At 32.9% G+C, this 24,447-nt stretch overlaps 4 protein-coding genes across 4 annotated transcripts; 2 read left to right on the top strand and 2 right to left on the bottom strand.

The window, feature by feature from the left end:
- Window positions 1-3,371: 3,371 nt before the first annotated feature.
- On the bottom strand, window positions 3,372-5,938 carry LOC116773840 (protein tipE). Its single transcript, XM_032666363.2, has 2 exons — window positions 5,172-5,938; window positions 3,372-4,750 (listed from the first exon to the last, which is right to left on the bottom strand). Exons 1-2 carry the CDS (start codon window positions 5,936-5,938, stop codon window positions 4,699-4,701), a joined length of 819 nt encoding a protein of 272 aa, XP_032522254.1. The 3' UTR covers window positions 3,372-4,698.
- A 548-nt stretch (window positions 5,939-6,486) lies between these two features.
- LOC116773839 (uncharacterized) lies at window positions 6,487-8,121 on the bottom strand. The gene has a single exon (XM_032666362.2). The coding sequence runs from the start codon at window positions 7,789-7,791 to the stop codon at window positions 6,487-6,489; it is 1,305 nt and encodes a 434-aa protein (XP_032522253.1). The 5' UTR covers window positions 7,792-8,121.
- A 7,103-nt stretch (window positions 8,122-15,224) lies between these two features.
- On the top strand, window positions 15,225-17,499 carry LOC116774047 (general odorant-binding protein 56a-like). Its single transcript, XM_032666668.2, has 4 exons — window positions 15,225-15,349; window positions 15,884-15,994; window positions 16,807-16,921; window positions 17,222-17,499. The coding sequence occupies exons 1-4, from the start codon at window positions 15,305-15,307 to the stop codon at window positions 17,350-17,352; spliced, it is 402 nt and encodes a 133-aa protein (XP_032522559.1). The 5' UTR covers window positions 15,225-15,304; the 3' UTR covers window positions 17,353-17,499.
- Window positions 17,500-21,195: 3,696 nt separating this feature from the next.
- Window positions 21,196-22,877, top strand: LOC116774048 (uncharacterized). Its single transcript, XM_061523791.1, has 4 exons — window positions 21,196-21,271; window positions 21,366-21,491; window positions 22,317-22,431; window positions 22,706-22,877. Exons 1-4 carry the CDS (start codon window positions 21,218-21,220, stop codon window positions 22,840-22,842), a joined length of 432 nt encoding a protein of 143 aa, XP_061379775.1. The 5' UTR covers window positions 21,196-21,217; the 3' UTR covers window positions 22,843-22,877.
- The last annotated feature ends 1,570 nt before the right edge of the window (window positions 22,878-24,447 follow it).

Below are 24,447 nucleotides of genomic sequence, written 5' to 3'. Positions count from 1 at the left end.
TCAGAAAGTAAAGAAACAGCTTAATTATTTTGGTTTTGAAAGTAATATTAAATTACTATTACTAGTCGTGATGGCCTGGAGTTAAAGGCCCGCCTCTCATTCGTGAGGGCGCGGGTTCGAAACCTGGCAAGTACCAATGTGATCTTTTCCGAGTCATATGTACTTTTTAAGAGTATTTAGAAACCACTGGCGGACGGTGAACGAAAACATCGTGAGGAAACCTGGTCTTGTAATTTCAAAATTATAAGATTGAAATCGCCAACCCGTCTTGAGCAAGCGTGGTGATTAATGCTCTAACTTTCTCCATGTGAGAAGAGGCCTTCGCTCAGCAGTGGGCTCCGATAGGCTAATGATGATGATGACAATTTAATAAAGTAAATAATCTGTATTTGTTAAAAAATACTGTAAAGAGACATTTTACAATAATTGTTTTATCCCGCTATAATACCCGCTCCACGCTCCCGCTATTCTCAACGCTCCGCTCATTACTACATTAACTTTAATGTTTAAAGGGTTGAACGACCTTTTAACTCACGGAACATTGTGTTTTACTGCATTGCTGTAAATAACTTACATCTATGTTAGTTCGATAATTAATAATGATTATTAAAAATTTGCTTACTCACCTAATTATTAAAAAAGTACGAGTAAATTTGTTTTTCTGTTAATAAATCGGACTTTCATGGAGTACATTTAATAAAAAGTGGTTATCTTGACAAAAAAAAACAACAGTTACTACGTTTTTTTTTTATTGTAAACAATGTTTTTTAAGTGTAATGTAAACAGGATAAAAGGTATTAATAATTAAAAAAATTCCTTTATACAAAAACATACACAAGAAACTCATAAAGTTAATAATCTTTAATAAAAAAGTTTTATCTACAATTTAAAAAAAATGGTTTCCATGGAAACTAATTGATTTATACTCTTCGAAAAAGCCGTAGTCAAAAAATTCTAATTTATTGTCACTATATTTTATAATGGTACGAATTTCTAAGACTTGGATATTACACCTTATTAAAAATATTTTTTTTTATACCGATATAAATTTGGTATAGTGGAAATTTTCAAAGAGGTTTGAAGTAAAGGGAAAAGAAGTTCAAAATATTTTCCGAAAGTTATATTTATCGATATGAATATTATAAGTTTCAAATCAATATAAGATCAACACTGGGACAAAATTAATCTCTCGTTATGATCTTTCATGTGGAAAATTAATAAGTTTGTAATAGGAAATTCAATTAATTTCCACTTTAATATTTTCTTTCAATATTATTTATATTTCTTTGTGGAGGTTTGCAGTAACTTTTCATGGCAGATTTTTCCTCATCCTCTCATATTCATAACCATTTTCCTTTACAAAAAACTTAACGAACCACCTGGTTCACATTTAATAATATATGTAGCTTTCAATTGTGCTGCAGAGCCTGCCGAAAGCGCTCACCACTTATGCTCTCATAACCGCCTTAAGGTATACAAATATATTATTATTATTTTTTTCTATGATAAAGGGGCAAACGAGCAAGGAGCCTCATGCTTTAGTCACCGTAGCCCATGGACATCGGCAACATAAATGGTAGCAGCTTCAGCTGATCGACCTTGATCATGGTATTTGAACAGTTGATGTTTGAAAGATCCCATGTTGTAGCTCTTTAAAAAAACCTCGGGCGGAAGATCATCCCACATCATGCTCGTGCATGGAAAAAATGACCGCAACCTACAGTCTCGCAACTGAATTCATCTAGGTGATGTGGATGTAGTCCGACCCTACGGCGAACAGTGCGACCGTAGAAGATCAATTGGAACTATTTCAAACAATTCCTCGGAGCTGTGTATGCGGAGTGTGTGCTTGTCTATTAAACAATATATTATAAATATTCTTTTACACATAAAACGATTTTCTTAATTATTAAATTTCCTTAGTCACGTTAAATGAGTAAGAACGTTTTTAATAACATTTCATACGAAGCCCACAGAAGCCATTACTTTCTTTAGACATTACGTATAGGGTTTTCCATTAAGAGCGCTTGATCTTTGAAATGCAAAAAAAAATACATGTAGGAAAGATATTTGCGAAATTTTTTTTTTATTTGGAAGGTCTATCGACCCCATTATGTATGGAATATGACATCATTCAAATGACCGCCACGGCTTCGGTTGGTGGCGCGCACACGAAAGGTCCAATTTTCGATGACTCTGGCGCACAAATCGGGCTGTATTTGATCGATGGCGTGGCGTATGTTGACTTTGAGGGCATCGGTGGTTTGCGGCTTGTTGGCATAGACCTGCGACTTAAGAAAACCCCACAAGAAAAAGTCCAGCGGGGTCAAATCGCACGATCTCGGTGGCCAGTTCACGTCGCCTCCGCGCGAGATGACCATGTCCAGAAATTGCTCGTGCAGAACTTCCATCGTAGCGTGTGCTGTGTGGCACGTAGCGCCGTCCTGTTGAAACCACATGTTGTCCAGATCCATATTCTCGATTTCAGGCCAAAAGAAGTTGGTTATCATCGACCGGTATCGCTCACCATTGACGGTGACGGCCACACCATTATCGTTTTCGAAAAAATACGGACCAATCACGCCTCCGGCCCAAAATCCGCACCAAACAGTCACTTTCTGCGGGTGCATTGCCACTTGGTGAACCTCGTGTGGATTGGTCTCGTCCCAAATACGGCAATTTTGCTTGTTGACATAGCCATTCATCCAAAAATGCGCCTCGTCGCCGAAGATGATTTTTTTGCCAAAATCGGCGTCAACTTCCAACTGCTCTAATGCCCAGTCAGCGAACACACGGCGCTGTCTATGGTCATTAACCTTGAGCTCTTGGGTCAGCTGGATCTTGTACGGGTGCGGGCTCAAGTCACAACGCAAAATTCGCCAAGTTGTCGTCTGCGAAAGGCCGAGTTCCTGTGCGCGACGCGGAATTGACTGCCGCGGGTTTTCGAGGACACTGTCGCGCACAGCGGCGATATTCTCGGCAGATCTCGCGTTACGTTGACGCACGGGAACCGGCTGATTGTTAACTGACCCGGTTGACTCGAATTTGTCCACCAATCGACGGATAGTCGACTCGGCAGGACGATCATCGCGACCGTAAAACGGGCAAAGTGCGCGGAACGTTGCTCGAACTGAAGACCCATTTTCATAAAACAATTTTATGATTTGCACGTGCTGCTCGACACTGTAACCTGCCATGGTGGTTTGGGAGGACGGAATGAATATAACACACTGCATTTGACAGCTGTCACTCAAACAACATGGCCGCAATCAGCTGTCAAAGTTCAAGCGTCCCTATTGGAAAACCCCATAATATATAATATATTTTGATTATCAATATGCATTTAAACCGGAAGGTTAATAAAAATACAGTTATAAACAAAAGCTTTATTCATCCGGTGTATGCGGCGATGCAAAAAAATTAGAACTCAAGTTATATTTACACAAACATCACAATAAAGTATTGTATTTACAAAATATTACCATTAAGACGATAAGAATAATTGATATAATTTAAATGAACAACAACCGTGAGAAATATCGATATCACAAAAATAATTATAACAGGAATAATATATTACTATGTTTATTTTTTTATTTCAAATTTCAATTTTTTTTTCCAACATGCTGAGCGCCTCATGCGCGTGCGTCCGGGTTCTGTAAGTCATGCGCGCGGTCACGTCCGCTTAACGACACTATAACAACGTTATCACACGAAGCCTAATTCTAATTGATATTTAATATTTTTCGTTACAATTAAGCTTAAATATCACAATCTTCTGGCAGGCGATTTGTCTAAGGCGTCAGAGTTTTGTGTATTGAAGAAAAAAAGAAGATAAAAAAATTATAATGAAATTTGATACTAAATAATATAAATATTGTTATTAATATATCGATATGAGATGTATTTTTAATATGATGTTACCCTAATTATAATTTTATTTTTAAATACACGCAGACGTCTTGCGTAGTGGTTAGCGAAATATCTTATATGAGAATAGATTTCAATCATATTTACATGGGAGTGGTTGCTAATATTCTGATATAGGCAGATAAATTTAACGAAGTCCTTAATCAATTTCTATACAACGTATTAAAAATGCATTAATCTGCAAATAATTTTTAAAATGGGTTTTCGTTAATTATTGTCTATGTTTAAAAATAAATGAATATCTGTATAGAATCTTACTTACAACTATTAATAAAGGTGCATTAGGTGAGTACGGTAGGCTCTGGCCACAAAGACGGTTACTCGACCGTGGCGTGACATATTCAAAGAGGTTTTATATATTATATAATAGAATATTTGATTGCGTTAAAAAGCTACCGACGACATGCAAACTATTAATATTTTAATTTTATTATAAACTTGATTCTTTTATAATATTTGTACATTTTTTATTTAATTAATAAAATATTTATTGAACCACATGATAGACTTAAAGCATCAACCAACGGATTTTACATCGAATACTTAAACGTAGCGAAACACGATTAGATCCTTAACTACCCGGCCTAGCCCCAAGTTTGAATATAGAGACGTTTTTTTTTTTACACAATTTGCTCGCAAGCCTGAGTCTGAGTAGAACGGCACGTCATTGTGATATATAGTTTGATGGTATGTATGTTTGTGTGTTTACAGCTGTGTGTAACCATCGTTTCTTGGCGAGGCGCGACGGCGGGCGGTGGTAGTTCGCCGTCAGAACACGTCGTCACTGGGATCTTCGTCAAGTTCACACAGGAGCTTGCTACTGTAAAAAACAATTAGGACAACATAAAATATCATATAAATCAAATCATACTCTGAGACATCCTTTGAAAGGAAAATACAGTCTTATGTAACTTAGTCGGTCAGGTGACCGGATGTCCGTACAAATCTGATGTTATTGATCTATTCTAGCGATGCGCTGAGAACTGTGCAAATACATTTTTATACTACATTTTAATTGTTCAGCTAATCTCAAGTGTTAATCTAAAAATATTAACAAAATGTGGTACTAATCAACTCGAGTGCCAACATAGAACATACTTGGTAACAATAAGTTGTGAAAAATCTACTGCTATGAGGTTTCAGCATCAAACTTCAAAATTATATTCTTCCTGCAATATCATAATCATAAACTAAATATAAAATAAGGGAACGATGTTCGTAATTATAAAAGTCACACTTACTCTTCTTTGCTAGCATAGGATTCTGCGTGCACCCGCCTATTGCAGGCTCTGTCGCAGCAATGGCAATGCCAGTACGCGAGTACACTGAGACTGAAGACGAAGACCGTTGTCGGCAGCACCAGAGCCAAAACCAGACCCCTGATAGTTGTGTCCCAGGAGTATCTCGCCACCACAAGGTCTGGTCTCGTCATACTGTAGTAGCAAGGGAAAATCTTAGGTGCTTTCTTTCCGGCGTAATCGTTTGCAAATTCTGAACAATTCACTCGCGGCGGATAACCGCAACCTTCGGGATTTATCAGAAATTTCAAATCTGTAGCGTCCCATTCAGTCGGCACAGGAGTATTGTCTTCGAATGGTCGCCTTGCTAGATTCACGCGGATTTTGTGGCATTTTGTATGGGTAGTGGTACAACCCTCTCGGCAGGAAGCCCATGTGCAGTTCGTTAGAGTGTTAGCGTACACGTGATCCGATACAGCGCAAATACCAGCTTCTGGTGCAAATTCAGCCAGTATCGTCTGTATAGCTGGCTCTACTACGAACGGAATTAAGAATAAGAATGCGAATACAGCGAGTATAGCTGACGTGCCAAGGCAGAGCGAGGTGTAGAATTTGAATCTCTCGAAGAAATGTGCAAGCAACTGCTCCCTTGTCGGCTCTAAGGGTTGGAACTCCGGGCTGCCTGGCTCAGCGGAAGCGCCCATAGGAAGTGTAGATCTTTCAGAGGTGGCAGGAGAAAGACTTGTTCGAGATCTGCTTATCGTCGACATCAGGAGAGATTTTTAACAGCAGCACAGAAAGCAATTAGTCGTCTCTAAATGAACCAGCCGGGCCCTCACATAGGAGGGGAACACCTGGAAAATAAAAAAAAGTCCAATTTATCCACTACCGACATTAAATAATGTACATATGTTATTGCTATAGAGAAATTTTTAAAAATATCCGTAAAGGTTGTACATAACACGATTCGTGATCAAATGCCGTGCGCTTTGTGAGTACTGAAGTATATTTCGTTTACGTAAAAGTTTTTCCGGGTCAAGGTCATTGCGTGCCGCATGCCGTGTTTAACTATTCATGCTCGATTCGAAAATATCTTTCGGCTGAAATTAATTTGACACAATCGATTTTAATAAAAGAAATTTCGTTTGAATTATTAACTAACTGTTATAGAAACAAAAGAACAATTCCGTTATTGTTCGATAATATACGTGGATTTTTTTGCAGCTTATTCGATCGTTATATTGTATATATTAAAAGTATATAGCAAGGCTTTATTTTGGAGAGAACGTGATAGAAAAAATATCTCACGTGACTGATCTCAGAGGGGAGATACAGGATCGTTCGGAGATAGTTGCATATCAGCTTGTCCACTTCCGCAACCTTTAATTCGCATCTTTGCATCGTCTCCCACTTCAACCGTCTTTTGACACAACATTAAAGTTATACACGAAACTACAATTAGAACTGTGGGGAGTATTAAAGCTACAATGAATTGACGATAGGTGGCGTCCAAATCAAATCTCGCTACCACGGTGTCTGGATTGCTCTCTGTATAAAAACAGGGGAATCTGGCTTTGGCGTTGTGGTCGGTACCATCACGTCCATAATCTTTTAAGAATTCCTTACATTCATCAGCAAGTGTATTGACACATCCTTCTAGATTTATCATCAATCTGCTGTCATTCGCTAATGTTAACTCCACTTCAGACGGAGCGATAAGTCTATTAGGTGTTGCCTTTGAGGTATATAAATATTGTAAATATGTAAAATTTGTTAGATCCGATATTTCAGTACGGGGCAACAAAGCCGCGTTAATACAATCTACAGCTACCACCCCCGATGAGCCGTTATGAACTGCATGACAAGACAACATTAAAACTTCTTCTCCTGAGTCAGTCCAAACTACATTACCACCTTCCTCTTGCGCCAATTTAGCACATTTTGCTAGGAAGACTCTGTCACCACTCAATACTATGACGTTCTTGTTACGAGTAGGGATGTCAACACAGCGCCTGTCACAGTTGTATGGTGTTCTTATTTTTCTACAAGTGCCTCTACTACATGAAAATAATCCGTGGACATCTATACAAGTTATTTTTCCTCTTCTACCTGAACATTTCAAGGGAGGATCTGTATCTCTAAAAGCGCATTCGAAAGCGTCTGTTATGTTTATACATTTTCCTTCCGTGCAATTGAACGTTCCAGTCAGATTTCTGCATTCGTCTCGTATACAATGATACTTTTTGGCGTTCTCTTGGTCTATGCCGTAACAGGTTTTGTTTGCAGCACTGCCACATTCGGACAGTAATAACGAAGAGCCGTTCTTCCTGAGGTTGACGTAGATCTGAATGCAGGCGCCCGAGGTTTTGCTCAAGCACCATTCCCCACACGAGCCCCAATCGCAATTCTCTTTGTTAACGGCCCTCGTCGTCGTGCACATGATCGGAGTCGGGTCGATCCCCGATGCGATCGCCCGAGTGTACGGCATGTAGATTGCAACGGTCAGGTACACAATCGCGACGCAGCTGAGTATGGCCGTCATTTGGCAGACGCATATGGTCCCGCATATTTTTTGGTCTTGAGGGGGTATTATGAGGTCCTCCACGGGGGTGGGTTTCGGCATGGCGAGACCTGCTACCACTCGCGATTTCACACCACTGACGTATGATGTTGTTCGCGCACGCGCGCCGTCACGATCGATTCAGCGCAGTGCAGGCAACCCCTAAGTGCGCTGTTAGTCTCAATTGATGCCAACGTCCCCGGCGTTATGAATGTTATGAATTATAAGTCGATATATTTATGTAACGATGACGTAAGCTTACATCTTTTTCCATCCGCGAACTAATACCGAATATATTTTTATACAATTTACTCGTTATAAATATAAATATAATAATTATTAGCAAATAGATTAAATGAATACATTAATTTTTATTGTACAAAAAATACATTAATAATATGAGAGTTAAAAGTTTCGTGGGAACTTAAAAGTACATATGCACCGAATACTTATCAAACAGTTCAGTGTATCACAAACAACAAGCTTTCCCTTTTGATAAACTGAATATCACGGATCTTTCCATATATAGACACAAATTACAAAAAATATTTTATGAAAGCTTTATAGGATATTTGGATTTTAACACGAACGAGACACTGTAGACGGCGCTGTGACGAAGACACTAGATTGACGTAAATAGGATTAAATTGGGGCATCTCCAGGAACACTTACCTCTAACCGCGCAGAAAAACACCAATTAAACTAATAAAAATAACACATAACAATAAGTTATCAGTTGTAAATGTTGTATATGAATAGAATATGTTAAAATTTGTATGCGTTTGGTATTCTCTAGTGTTTTGCTTGTGTGACATGAAGTAAGCTGTGGACTGCGCAATTCTGTGTTTGAGTGTGAAGTTTGTGCGAGTCTACAGTTCTACGGTACATGGAAATAAATAAAAACCTATTGTATGTTTAATGTAAATATTTAAATTATCTTATATGTATCTATTCATAGAAATAACAAAGTGAAGAAAAAATAATGAATCAATAAAAAATATCAACGGGTTATTAATGATTTTAGACTTAACACAGTCTGTTATATACTTACCAATAAGAATAAAATTAAATCCATAGTAAAAGGCACTATTTACATGCTCCAGAGCTTACACGTGTGAACGTTTTGACGTCTGTATGTTGTGACGTTCCAAAGTAACACCAAAACGCATGCGCACGCAATTGCCAAAATGCTTGAAATTTTTTAAGTTTGCAGTGTTTTCATCGACCTGAAAATTCACTTAATTAAATATATCAGTCCACTTTATCTCGCAAGTGATGGACTATTCGATTAATTTTAGATCTATAACCATACAAAGTTTTATTAAAAAAAATTAAAGAGCGATATTTTTACGTTGAACGTATAAAAAAATGATTGCAAAAAATTTTGTTTGAAATTAGTTTGAACAAATTTAAAATAATTTCAAAGTGAGATTTTCCAAAATATGCTTTAAGTTAGTATTTAATTAGCACAACTAATGCTTTAAGTTAGTATTTAATTAGCACAACTAATACAAAGCGGAGTTTTGTAAAATTCATTTCCTTTCACATAACCGCGGACGTGGGATTTCAGTTAGAGCGTTTCACAAATGAGCGATATTTGGTTAAAAATAATTCTCAGATTTAACAATTATAATAACACTTTTTTATAAAAAATATATATATTAAGATGTCTATGTACCTAAGATGTGTTTTAAGACAAAAATTGATTTAATTGTTGAAAAATAATTTGGGGAAAAATTTAATTAAATAATAACCATTTAGAGTGACTCACAATAACCAATAAAATAGCAATTTGTTAATGTAAAATAAGGCGAAAGTCATGGGATTTGGAGTAATTTTAATTGAAGCATTTATCGGCTATCGTGAAGTAGGTAGGTATAAATAGAGTCTAAAATTTCTATGAAGCTGTAATAACACTTTAACTTCAGTAGTCATCAGCAGTATACAGACATAGTTAAGTAATTTAACAATAAATAGTTCTTTAATACATCTTACAAGCTGTTCCAGATGTTTTTATTTACAACAAATTAACAAACCAGAATATAATACTTGAACATTTTCAATGTTTAACAAGATAATTTTATGAAAATCTAAATCAAATTAACATTGTATATACTTAGGAAGATATCTGTGATTTATATACATTATCTTAATGTACTTGTTATACAGAATCCGTCTTTCAAATCTACCTTTGTTAAGATAAATGAATCTTATAGTTTAATACGGATGAAACAAACGTAGTCTGTTTAATGAGATGATTGTCTAATAACGTAACTTAAGGCTAGTTAACATCTGAGTCAACTGGAATGGAAGGACGATAAAGTTTATACGAACCAATTTACTATTTAACAAATAAAATGTTTTCCACAACATTCTTAAATAATGACCAAGGTTTCTCTTAGCTTTGATTATATTTAGCTAGTTACACATAAAATTTGTCTTGTTTTTAAAATTTTGTTAGCAATTTTTTCAAATATAGCAACTACTGCGACGTACGAATTGCGAGAGAACTACATATGTACGCGCCGTCTCCTAAATATTTCAATGGGAACAATAACGCCCTAGTATCGCATATTTTCGTTCTAACAGGCTTATGGATGTTTTATATAAACAAACTTACTTTTTTATAGGACTGTCAAATTATTTAACATATTGAATTTTTTAAGAATAAAAACATCGACTTCATAACTACATATCAACTTTGATTGGTGAAAATTTGCATATTTTTTTATGCGTATATGCATATGGGGCCCATAAATATATTTTTCTCTTCTAAACGTTCCATTTTTTAAATTCCTATAGCCGCAAAATATAAAAAACAATTTAGACTCTACAGTCTAAACGTTACTCATATCAAAAAGAGAAATGTCTGTATGTATTTCGATGCCTAAGATTTTCGTGAGTAAACTTTTAAATATATTGTATAAGTGTATATATACCACGCGATTTAGTATGTGTTAATGTACAGAAACTTTCATCTCATCTAAACGTAATCACGGTTGTTGTAAAACAAATCAGACGTCTGAGAGAATTTTATAAAATGTATTTCGTCGCAATTCCTATTATTTGAACAACCAATAACTGAGGGTAGTTGAAATAATTAAGTGTCACCTGCATAACCACCTGCGTAGCCACCTGTGCAAGTCACAACAATGAGTGTTGTTTAGTATATATAGAGATTAAAACAGTCTCTCTCGAGCTATCGCAGCGATAGGACAGCTTGGAAATAAGGGATCCGTCAAACCGTCTACGAGGTCACCTTCAATAGCCTGAGACCCTGACGATAATCAAGAATAAAGACACTGGTGACGTCACTTGTGCTGACGTCACTCTTTTTCAAAACAACGACTTTTTACTCATTTCAACGAATAATGAAAATGAACACAATAGTCTAAATGTATGTAACTTTTTAGGGAGAAATCTTGCCAATCAATTTTGAAGCAGTTAGCTTTGACCCATTAAGTTGTATACCTATAAGTGCATTTTCGTCGACCAAGCTAAGTTCCATTTGTTACGTAATTCTTAAAAAAAGATGGCGGCTTCTTAATTTCTATGCACTTCTACAGTATCGGTATCAAATTAGGTCTTGTTAAAAATAAAACAAATAATATAGTATTTAATAGTTTGATATTTTTAATGGTTGAAATTAATTACATCGCATTATTTAAGGTAAAAATTATATAATGACGATTTAAGTAGATAGTGAAATTTTGAACATTTTTTTCGCTAAATTATGTGAACTGTAGCCAAGGTAATAGGTATTATGAGGATATTTTTTTGTTACCAACTCAAATATCTTCAGATGTGATTATATATTAAATAATTTGAAAATTTAGAAAAAAGATAATTATGTAATTTTAATATTATCTTTTAAATATTTTGGTCACCTCTACAGACATTTTAATACAACTGTTATGCTTTAATATTAAGGATAATAATATAGAATTTTGTGATAAATTAAAGCCTTTATCTTATTCTGATTTATAGACAACAAGAGTGTAAAATTTTATCAAAATCAGTAAAGTAGTTTTTTGGTGAAAGGGTAACAAACCCGATACCTCCTTAAACAGCACTTCATAAACTTTCGCATTCATAATATCAGTATAGTGATAATAACTTAAGTTATATAGAAATAATGTCTTTTAATATAGTCATAAAAATATATCCACGAGAACCTCATCGCACACCAAAACGTCATTAATGTTTACAACATCTGACATTATAAGAAATAGCTCTGTAATTTATTTATTTTGCAAGTTGTAACACAAAGAGATATCTATACGTACATAAAAAAATATTTTTTAAATTTTAACCAAAGAGAAATCTCTTTGATAGGTTTATGGAACCTTGATTTATGTACTACGGAGAAAATTACATAATGATATAGAGGCTTTCACTTTCTTGTTTATTGATATTTTTTTAATATATTTTATATTGTTTTTTGTATGCATGCACGCATATGTTTACGATTTTTATCACCCTCGAGACTCGAATGGAAAGTTTTGACCGCGTACTGATTAGATTTGAGAACGTTGTATATACCTATATACTACTACTTACTTACTACTACTTAATGACCTATAAAACATACGTACTAATATTTATACCTGTTTTTACTTTTGATATGTGAATATCTGCATGTGATTTACTTAATAGTTTTATTGGTACTGAATTAAATTACACATAAGGAACACTTCCAATGTTCTCATGCACCTATTTTCTAAAATAAAAATCAGCATATTTTTATTATAAAGAAAGAAGATTTTATTTTAAAAGCTAGATCATAGATATTCAACAACCACGTTACCTTTTAAGGTAACCTTATAAGCATTAAGGAATTGAGATAAAGGTGAAGGTGAAATGATTTTGTGACTTGGCACTATCTGTACCTACTCTTAGCCACAGAATAAAAAGATGTTGTTATAGCTGCATTATTACCTCGTCTTTCTAGTTCCAGTCATTAAACTTAGCTCTTTGACATTTTATTTATATTCTTTTTATTTCACACTCACTCGCTCAACAATCATAAGTTGATTAGTACCTAATCATTATTTTTAAAGTCATGTGCACTAATTAATCTACTCTTTAAAAAAAAAACAACCGATAGGCTAAGTTTGCTTCCAGAGACTTAAGCAGTTAGTTATATAACAGGCAACTATCTTAATAGAATTTTGTATTATGTGCATAAGCATGTATGTATGTTTGTAAATCTTATTTTTTCTATCAATGCGTGATGAATGTGACATTCAGTTATCAAATAATTCGGTTGTTTAATAGAAAACGGGGGGTCAACGTACAATAATAAATCAATAAAGATGAATGGCTGACATTTTGTCATGTAGTTACAATGATTGTAGGCAATTTATCTGTTAACATAATCTGGATGAAACACACTAGGAGATTTTGAAATCTGCCGAATTTTTCACTATTAACTATCCAGGGATCTACACCGAGTAAGCGTATTTTTTTATACGTTTTACGTTTCTTCAATTAACCACAATATATTTGAAGAGACTTTATTCTAATTGAACAAAACAAATTTGCTGTAATAATAGCCTGTGTTGTTACGAGTATTATAGTTTTTAATAAAGAAATTAATTCTGTGTTTACAACATTTGAGAGCATTTTGAGTAGCTGTGTTCTTCAAACAAAGATTTAAAAAAAAAACAATTTAATTTTCATCAATACATAGCTAACTTTCTAAAATCCTAATTTCTTCAAAGATACGTTTGTTTCAAAATAAACTTCTATATTATTTTCATCTCGATGAATTGTTTTGAACGACCGAAATGAGAACAGGTCCTAGCCAAAAACAAACTAATAAACACGAACGACACGAGAAAATATGCTAATATATGTTTTTTGTCCACAGATTATATCAATAGAATTAATTACTGCTGAACATATTGATTGTCGCTATGTGTAAAGTTATCTCACAGATAGAGACAAACTGGTTTAAAATATTGAACAATTATTTATTTAAAAAAATACTCGTCTCATACGGATAGCATTACGGTTAGTATGAAATCGTTAACATTGGCACTAAAATGTCGTTGAGACACATTACATTACACTAAATGAAGCACAATGTTTACATCTTTCCTTGGACATGATAAAATATTAAAAAACATCACTAACTTACATGTACTGTGCTGTGCTTTCCAAACTCAATTAATTAATAAGTAATTATTAAAGTTGTATTACAATGTGAGACGGTCAGTTAAGTAAAATTATATTAACTGCGCTACCAAAGGCATAGGAATTAAAGTATTGCTGTTATCAATTGCATCATATTTCCTACAGCACTTCATGGAATCCATTTAAAGTACTTTAATACGAAATTCAATAATCCGTACCCAGGCACTAAGTTCTCACAAACGAATGACTTTATTAAACTACAGTCGTATTATATGTTACATATAAAACCACCTAGTGTGGTCATTAAGTTCTTGGAGTAAATTGATTGCAGGATAAACCGAGATCTTTCCAGAGCGTTTCGGTAATTTACATAGATGTCCAACCGTGAGCGAATAGACCAAACGATGACAATTAAATATCTTTATTAAAATGACAAATATCGTTCAAACCTCCCGTATAAATCCCGATAATTTTAATATATTCCAAAAATATAACGACAAGCAATATATATGTTAGAAAAATCATATTAATTCAAATATTATATAATACAACTAATGTGGGAATCTATAAAACAATAGTTGTTTGAAATTCTCACATTGCGTGTTTAACTTTAAACGCATTAACGTAATAATAAAACAATAAAACCTATGTTTTATATTTACAGTAACGCACGTAATAACTCACACCATTACAATACATCATAATCTTCACTTTTCACATTATCTAAGAACATCAGATATAAAGAAAAAAAAAATATTTTATGGTATAATTTCTTCTGCAATCACTATTTCTCATATCTTATTAGAATACATTTGTAATCTAATTATACAATCACAATTAATTCAAATGTAATAACTCTGTTACGAATTTTTTTATCCTCATCCTTTTTTAAAGTCCCCAAAAAAGTATCAAATCGAAGGTCAACACAGAGTCGTATCCACTTCCAAAAATATTCTTAGAATTGAAACTTCATATTGCACAAAGAAGGTTATATTTTTATAAAGCAATTTAAGTCAATTATTATTCTTCTTTTACAAACAAATCAGATTCAATATTAATAACTATAACATTATAAACACTGCTGATAAACATATTTCGATATTATTTTAATAGAATAATAATACAGGATTATTAAAATCAGGCAATACTTTGAATAACGATTTAATATAAATAAAAATAAGTGAAGCAAACAAACGAGAACATAAAACTAAAATGAATTCAACATAAAAACGTCTCAACCCTGATGTGAGATTCGTATCAGAAATAAAATATTAAAACAAAGGCAGGCTTCATCCTTAGACGTTCAAAATAAATAAAAATGTACAAAAAAAAAGGTTGTCGACTCAACTCGTTATCTCATTAGTTACAAATCAAGATGGTGTATATAAGGCCCATGTAACACGCCGTGGTCACTAGTTAGTGCCAAGTTTGTGCCAATATGAAGACTTTCATTGTACTCGCCGCTATCCTCGTCGCAGCTCAGGTATGAAACCTCGTATTATATTTCTTCTGTATTGAATATTCATTCCTTCCTTATATAAAAACAGTTTTTTAAATTCTGTTTAAGGTTGTGATTGTAAATATATATATTTGTTAATTCTCAACGAAATTTTTGCTTAAGATTTTAGTTTCATTATTTAAATACAAGTGTTCATACAAAAATACTAACATTTATCATATGCATAAGAAACTATATGCAATTAATTTTTTAAAATATATGCATTAGAATTATTTTTTATTAATAACACATAACTATTATAATAACCGAATATTTTTATTTCAAACGTTCAATATTTAATGTATATTGTGGCAAATAAAACCGTTTAAAATATCTTTAAAAGGTACGTTAATGCATTGTTTCAATAATACATTCATTGAGAAACTTTTCCTCGTCTAATGTTATGCAGTTTAAGAGTGGATTCGATTGAAAATCATATTTAGTGAAGGTTACAGATGCGTCGCTAAATGCATAAGTTATAATTGTAAGAAAAATGACTGAAGACTAATTATTTCTCAGGCTTTAACCGACGAGCAGAAGCAAAAGTTGAACAAGCACAAGTCAGAATGCCTTGCAGAGTTTAAACCGGACGAGCAGCTTGTAGAGAAGCTTAAGGCTGGCGATTTTAAGGTGAGGATAATTGTATAACGTAAATAATGCTTTTATCACAAAAACGCCTGAAAACAATACTTTTTTATAATAAAACAATATATGGTTTTAACACATCAACAAAGTATAATACTTAATTGGAAGTAGATTACGATAACTTCGAGTCGTATTATGTTTCATTACTTAAAATAATATCGTTTTATAATTCCATTGCGTTCGTTTTTTTCCATCACAGTTTATTTAGGATTAAATAAGCAAAATAACTGAAGAAGTTATTCTTGAGTGCATTTGAATAAGTTTATTAGTTAATGTTACCAAAGACACCGATCAATCGCAATGTAAATATTATTTGCAAATTGTTTTTGAACTTCTTGCAAAAATATTTTTCTCTCAGCAGATGAGATATAAATGATATTGAATGATAGGTATAATGAATTTCCTCGTTAAAGGATTTTTATTATTTAATTATAAAAAAAAACATTATTCTAACAATAAAAAATATTCCCCTGTAACCGTTTTAATAGGAAATAATTTAAATATTATGTTCATATAAGTATGGTCATAAATTTTTTAATGATTCATTAATATACAAACAATGTATGCAAAAACCAGCTACGCAGTAAATTGTCAGGTACTTGCAGACATATTATTCAATACATCGAACTTGTAGTGAGATTTTGTCTCATCAACAAAGTTACAAACAAAAAATACAACGGAAATAACATTATTACATATATAAAAATTAAATGGGCATATATTGTTTAATAATCTAAAATTTCCTGTTAATCAATAATAGCATTTATAGTCGAAGTAAATTCTTAATATCTTGACAGACCGAGAATGAGCCTCTGAAGAAGTACGTCCTCTGCATGTTGATGAAGTCCGAGCTGATGACCAAGGAAGGCAAATTCAAGAAGGATGTCGCTCTAGCCAAAGTACCCAATCCAGGTAACTATACCATTCATACATATTTTAATACCATACAAATATTTTTATTGACTGACGCAACGCGATGGACCCGCGCGCCCCCGCATGGTGAACCCATTGAATGCTAAGAAGTCTCTCGCAAGTTACTACTTTAAATTAATATTATTTATACTAAAGTACCACGTAGTTTAGGATTACGGAAAATCAAACCCGTCTACAATTAACCCTGCATAACTTTTGTAATATGACAATGTGCTACATATTATATTATCCATAAAAGTAACTGATCGATTTTTTATGTAATTTTTGTATATATTCCAGAGGATAAGCCCGCTGTTGAAAAGTTGATCGATGCTTGCCTCGCCAACAAGGGTAACACTCCTCAACAAACAGCCTGGAACTACGCCAAGTGTTATCACGAGAAGGACCCCAACCACTCCATCTTCCAGTAAACCAACGTTATGGCCTGCTTGAACTGTCTCGTTAATGAGCTAGCTGGTGTCATCCACAACAACTACACTGGACATCAAGACATCTCTCCACATGACACTGCCTAAGAGAATTTAATTTGTCTTTGAAAATAAAGGTTTTAACTTCAACTGGTTATCGTATTATTTGTCCCATGTTATTGGGAATATTTTTTTTCTTTCCTATGTAGACTTTTTCGTTCGATCAGTTTTTTCTTCGATCTCAGATTATTTAAATAAAGAGTAAAAGTTTCTTTATTTTATAATAAGCTTTGCACTGCAACCGTTTTTTACAATATTATATATATTTATAAAGAAATGAAATTTCGAGAGACATTTTTGTAAATAACCTTATAAGTGACACATATATATAAATTATCAATGTATTTAACCGACTGTTGTGACATTAATTTCTTTTTAAAATTTTGATATTGCTTGAAAATCGAATATGAATTTTAACGAATACGCTCGTATCTATCAAATATCTAATGAGGACTAATAGTTAGTAATAATTTTAAATTTGACATAATGAATGCAGGTAAATAACTGTAGACTTTCAGAAGTAACAACCGCAATAAGACAATTCAGTCATATTTTTATCATAAAAATAGAGACTTTAATCACAAAAGCATCTCATCGAGCTGGCTTGGTTGATAGTTCCGCTGCAGAAGTAAAAATAAGATACATTGTTGATGTTAACATTACAAATGTGTACTTTCTGAGTATTTAATGTATTCCTATTATATTTTATAATGCTAATGAATCCAATGATATAAAGTGTCAGTATGGTATTTAAAATTAACAGATTTTCAATATATGAATTCATACAAGAATAGCATTTATTTTATATTAACACCTATCCATCTGCCTGTTTGTTCCGGATAACCTCTAGAATGGCTGGATTGATTTCACGAGAATTTCACTAGAAATTAGGTAATATCATAGGGTAACTTAGGTTACTTTTCAACCGTTATCGAAAAGAAAGAAATTTAATATTCGACTTTGTATTTGTTACTCGTTGTCAAAATTTTTATTTTTTTTAACCTGCAATGATTCTATTGTGACCAAGTCAGGATCTGTTGAACAGTTCCTGCTGAAATCGAATGAAACGTCATGATGATGCTATCCCATATCTCAAAGGAGGTTTAATATGCGGGGAAGACCGCAAGCAGCAGCCAGTGTTGATATTCATAGGAAATATAGTACGAAAAAATAAAATAGATAGATATAAATATGCATTATTTAAGTAATGCCTAGAATAGAAGACGAAAATTTAGCAAGGCTTTCATTGGTAGCGGTTCTATTATGTTATTATAATTATTAAATGGTTATATATATATGTATATGTTAATCCAAACCTACAATTATATTTCAATTACCTATAAATCCAACCTTAGTTTCCTAGGAATCTTGAACTTTTTTGATATTTTCCATTGACTTTTTTTTACTCTCCAATGATGTCAAACCTCGGAGTCTTCCTATCTCGTTTGTAAGAGTATTTTATTACGTTTCTTATAGCTGACGTTCAGGAAGAGGCTTTTGTATTTAATTTAAATAATTGGCTCATAATATTGAGCTGGTTCGTCTCTACTTCTGTTAATATGATCTGCTTATCTTTTTCTCTTATTTATCGCTCCTATTCACTTTTTCTTACCTCTTTAAAGCTTTCTCTTTATCTCTTGCGATGGACCATATTTCTAATCGTACTATAAGCACTGATATATTGTGTTAAATCCATTTCTTAATATAAGATGAAATACAAGGTGAGATTCCATGTTATCTTTTCATTAATTCACTTTGTTACAAATTAACAAGAATTTTATCTACTATATAAATATTATAAATATATTTTTACAAATTTAAGACTTTATTTGAACATATTGAGAATATTGATAATTAAATTTGCATGTCCATTATCACAGAGGGTAAGTGACGAATAAATCAGTAAGAGATAACCGAGAACAGGTTAGGTTAAATAGGTTCTCCACCACTCTCGTATTATAGGAGTAGCTCATATTATACATATTTTCATAGTAGTACGAAAATTATGACTGTTAAACCTTGTCAAAATAAAATAATGAAAGCAGATTCCTCTTTTTGACAATCTTTTGCAAGATACCTTTTGAAATAATTTAGAAGTATTCCAGCATTTGCATTTAATGATAAATTGGATAGATATATCATTTTTTTACATTTTAGGCTTTTTAAAAATTGTCTTCATAATTTCGTCTTCATCTTTATCTTCTCTTCATAGACTAGTTATTCGTTAAAAGTTCTTTTAAAACTGTTTAATATTCTGTCAAGGTAAGGTTCTGTCTGCTTTTACATACTTAGCTTTTGATTCTTAGCAGAGAATTCGTTTTTTCTGGATTATGTCCATCTCTTTGTTTTATGTTTTTCTCGTTTTGTTTCTCATAGAATTTTTGTACAACGATAACTTCGTAGCATTCCATGGATTAGCCGTGCGAGTGCCGGGTCCATCGCGTTGTAGGCAGAAAAGCTTTAACAGTGCCTCGAACTTGCGACCCAGGTGTAGGTTTAAGGGGCCCCTATCTAAAGCTCTGTAAACGCTCACCTCCACCATCCAAGCTCTTCTCTACCTAAATAAATTTGACACGAACCTACATATGCGGGCTACCTCCAAAGGACGTTCCAAGAATTGTTTGATGTTAGTTCTGGACAGGACCAAGTCTTTTAGTAGGTTGTAGAGAAATTTAGCTGTTATACCTCTCGCTCTCACTTGTATGACGTACAAATTTACGACGAAAAAGAGTAAGTAATAAAGATGAAATGTTTTTATGTCTCTTTATTGATTTTTAGTTTTCTTTGTTTATCTTTTTCAGTTCTCAGTGTTTTGTTCAAGTATGTGCTCTCTTTCCATATGCTCTGCTACTGGTTTTGTCTCTTGTTCTTCCTGTTTATTCGGTTTTAATTAGGGCCCTTTCCTTAAATAGAATATTTCGTTGGTGATGATTTGTCTGAAATATTTCTAAGCCATCGGAATTAATCGTCATATTTACATATTAATTCGTAAGTAGTTAGGTTGCGTTAAGTCCGATAAGCGAGAGAGTCGGTCGCCCTTTGCCTATTCCCACCCTTTCCTCCTTTCTCAACAACCAAGGCTGGTGAAGCATCCGCAATGGTAACTACTTCCGATCAAGCAAGTCGTCGGCTTGTTTGCCACCTTTCACATAAAAAAATTGTGCGTGGCGTCCCTCTGCGCGGAAATGAAACTTCTTAATGTTGAAATGAAAACAGGAAGGGGTAGAAATTGATTTTTAAGGAATTTTTAGTGTTTCTTTAAGACAAACTTTATTAACATTACTTAAAAATCACAATTGATTGCCCGCATGTGTTCGAGCGCCGCGCATTCCCGCTCGCTTTGTCTCTTTTTAACCCAAGGAACGTAAAAGGCTTAAGGAGACCTTGCTGGAAGTTCCATAGGAAGTTTCACTTCAAAAAACACATAAATTTATATTATAAACACCTTACAGATTTTCATGATTAACATCTAAAATAGATACCAAATGATTTAAAATTTACCTTCAATACTTCAAAGCTCCTTCGGATCCTATCCTATCCCTTAAGATACAGAAGCAGGCCATAAATTATCAATGAATGAAATCCATCTCTAATCTATGAATGACTGTCCTAGTTATCATAACATTATGTTATTATCATAGTAAGAGAAAATATTAAAACACCATTGTATGTTGCAGTGTTTAGAAACAAAGTTGCAACAAGGAAAGTAAAGAAACAAACGATCTGCCTATAATATAAAGTATAAATATGGTAACAGGTGCGTGGTCTATCCAATCTCATCTACGTCTTTGCACAATACAGCATAAAAATGTCCACAAAATTTTATTGTATATTAGCAATTGTTTTGTTTTCCTTTGTTCAAGTAAGTTTATTAAGAAAAACTACATTCTTATTAAGGACAAATAGTGTTTTGTTTTGCAGCTTATTAAGATCTATTAATGACGTATTCATTTCAGGTTAGAAATACCGCTTCAATTACCAACTACAAATCGCCTTTGATCGCTGAGTACGTGGAACATTGTCTTCGTGAATCGCGAGCGAATCCCGAACATATTATATTTTTGAAAAATGGTGTCATACATGTAGGTGATACCTACCTACGTTAAGTCCTATACTTAAGAATACGTAGTCTAACGAATTTTACGTGTGGTCACTTCGACTAAAATGTAGGGTATATAATTTTTAGCATATCCGCAAACGATTTAATCATTTTATTTAAGATACTAGTCCTTATATTTTTGAGCACTTCATCAGATCCTGAGTTGGACAATATAAAAATACCTTAGGATAGCGGGCTTTTCTCCTTTTTGAAGTCGGTTACAAGGTAGCCTAAGCTTTTCTTTATAGTATTACTTACCTGCTAATGAAAGTATTATCAAATTTTATCCAGCGTTTCAAAGATTAGCCGTTGTCATTTGTTCATATGGTGAATAATATTACAATATTTGTCGATTAACACAAATGTTTAAATGAAACTTATATTATTCGGAAATACTACGTGTGCTTTATTTCTTGTTAAAAACTACATGCTCCCGGCGTTTCGGTTACTTTTCAGCAACCGTGATCACGGGCGGACGAGATGTCTCGTATGTAGTCTTTAACAAAAATAAAGCGCGCGTAGTATATCCGAATAACATTAGTTTCATTTAAATGAAGAAAACTCGCGAAAGTCTTAGATCTCATTAACACAAATGTATTTACATATGATAAATATTTATCATAATCGGGTTTTAAACAAGTAATATTTTGGTCGCAATACGATAGATAAGTTAATGAAGGTCCATATTTTTTTTTACCAACTTATTTATTTTTAAAAATCTATTGTCTCAGAAGAATTTACGTTGAGTTGTTGATTGACGTTAAGCTCTCTTATTTTGTGGCTAACGTATATATTTAATAAATTTCAGAGTCCCAATTACGCCTTGAAGAATTGGCTGTTATGTTACCTTTCGAGAACGGGAGTCATGTCACCTGAAGGGGTGCTCAAACAACACGTAGTTATGAAGAAAGTAGCAAAACAAGGTAACTGAATAACAAAAATCGCGGACAGAAAAAATATCACTTGGAACTGTCTCCCAAAAAATGGAGAACAGTCTTAATTCAACATCATCTAAAAGAGGAAAGATTAGTAACAATAAAATTAAATTAATATTAACGTATTAAAATTAGATTGATGTTTCCTATTACGATAAAATATATCAGATTAAAGTTCTTACACGTTATAAAGCTAAGGATACATGTTTCGTTAAAAATCGCGTTAAAAGTATGTTTAGCGATTTATGTTTTTTTATTTCAGATAAAGATTTGGTTGAGAAGATCATTGACAAGTGTTTGTTCAAGACACCACACGAACCAGTGGACACAGCCTGGAAATATTTGACCTGCTTCCGTAAAAGACAACCACAATACGCGAGAGAAATTAATCATATATAACTAAGTGGACAAAAATAAATAAAGATATCTAATATATCAAAACAGACTTCGATTTAAATAAAGAATTTATTTTGAAATTATTGTTTTTTTAATGTGAGTTTTTTAAATAACTTAAGTTGTTTTATACAAATACTACGCAATTTACAGTTAGGAATTGTGTAAGAGGACTTTTTATAGTTTTCCTTTTATTTTTTTAAAACGCCCTCTGTCAATAGTAAGTCGAATTACTTAATAGTAGCATACCGGTCGTGACATTAGTCTTAAATATCTTTGATAGATGGCGCTGTTTCCATAAATTTAACTAGTAATATTTAGTGAGATTTTAATTTTAATAAACTCCAAACTTTCGTCTCACATTTATTTTATTAATTTATATTTAAAAAATATCAATAAGGTAATTTTATTATTGTATCATCTTGAAAGAACTTAAGAGAAATCAATTGGAGGGGGACAAGGGGTTCACATAGTTGAGTTTGTAAGCATAGCAAATTAAATTCCGTTATAACTTGCTTATTATTTATTGCAAAGGTTTTAATCCATTCGTCCATCAGGAAATGACCTGACATACGAAAACTCAATATATTAAAACCGTTTTTATATCAAAATTAAATAGTCCTAAGGAACGAAATACTATTAAAATCACAGAATTCTCGCCATAATTATACTATATTTCACAATTATGTTCTAAATTGATTACTCGAGTGATATTATCGGTTTAATAAAATTGTAATCAATTTTGATATTAATCTCGTGTAATAAACTGAGACAGTTTAATTCTTAGTTTCTTCATTCTTAACTTCTGAATTTCTTCATTCTGTGTTTTCATCGGATGTTCACTTTAATCTTTGAAAAATGTTGTAAAAAAATATTTTTCCAACTGCTCCTATATTATTGTTTACTTGTAATACACTATATACAACTCATATCAATTCTTAAAGACATTATATTTACTGGAAATTGTAAGTACTATAGCTAATTACATGGCAATAGTGGTAAAGCGAATGTACATTAGTTTCACTGCAGACAAAGCCACACATATGTCTAGTATTCATGATATATAAAAATGATAGGTGGTGATCCTTTGTGAGTCATAGAGTATTCCGTAAATTATATATTATATGTCGAGCGCGTCAAACCAGTGCTCTATGTAGAGACAATTATGATAGTTATCAATGTTTATGAAATGGCGCATACATGTTCAGATGTCGGAGCCGATAGAATAATAACAGATAAATATTTAATAATAATTGATGTTTTTGTATATAGGAAGCATACAACAAACAACGGTCTGTGAGTTTGTCCGTCAGCAACGAAAATTGATAAAATAGTTTAAATATACGTAGAGGTATGTTACGTGGAATAAATCACTTGTTTGTCGTTGTTTTCCACTATAGATATGCAGAGTTTCATCATAAAGGAGTTTGTTATTGCGATGTAACAAAAAATATATAAGAGAGTCATTTCTAAATACGAGAATTTTTTTGTTAACATGAAGGAAAGATATTAAGTGTATTTATTTTTATTTAAAACTAGCAAATTTAATTTATTTATTAATGATCACGAATCATTCAATATTCAGTACTAAGAAGTCATAGATATGATTCC

The sequence above is a fragment of the Danaus plexippus genome, chromosome 20, assembly GCF_018135715.1.
Source record: "Danaus plexippus chromosome 20, MEX_DaPlex, whole genome shotgun sequence".
NCBI classification, from domain to species: Eukaryota; Metazoa; Arthropoda; class Insecta; order Lepidoptera; family Nymphalidae; genus Danaus; species Danaus plexippus.
This window is presented reverse-complemented; position numbering and strand designations above follow the sequence as displayed.

Excerpts from the sequence above, each read along its gene's own strand:
- LOC116773840 (XM_032666363.2), bottom strand. The coding sequence starts at position 5,938 with ATGTCGACGATAAGCAGATCTCGAACAAGTCTTTCTCCTGCCACCTCT. Across the intron at positions 4,751-5,171 it reads TCCTATGCTAGCAAAGAAGA|TAGCAAGCTCCTGTGTGAAC; the intron begins GTAAGTGTGACT and ends TGTTTTTTACAG.
- LOC116773839 (XM_032666362.2), bottom strand. The coding sequence starts at position 7,791 with ATGCCGAAACCCACCCCCGTGGAGGACCTCATAATACCCCCTCAAGAC.
- LOC116774047 (XM_032666668.2), top strand. The coding sequence starts at position 15,305 with ATGAAGACTTTCATTGTACTCGCCGCTATCCTCGTCGCAGCTCAG. Across the intron at positions 15,350-15,883 it reads CTATCCTCGTCGCAGCTCAG|GCTTTAACCGACGAGCAGAA; the intron begins GTATGAAACCTC and ends ATTATTTCTCAG. Across the intron at positions 15,995-16,806 it reads TTAAGGCTGGCGATTTTAAG|ACCGAGAATGAGCCTCTGAA; the intron begins GTGAGGATAATT and ends ATATCTTGACAG.
- LOC116774048 (XM_061523791.1), top strand. The coding sequence starts at position 21,218 with ATGTCCACAAAATTTTATTGTATATTAGCAATTGTTTTGTTTTCCTTT. Across the intron at positions 21,492-22,316 it reads TGAAAAATGGTGTCATACAT|AGTCCCAATTACGCCTTGAA; the intron begins GTAGGTGATACC and ends AATAAATTTCAG. Across the intron at positions 22,432-22,705 it reads GAAGAAAGTAGCAAAACAAG|ATAAAGATTTGGTTGAGAAG; the intron begins GTAACTGAATAA and ends TTTTTATTTCAG.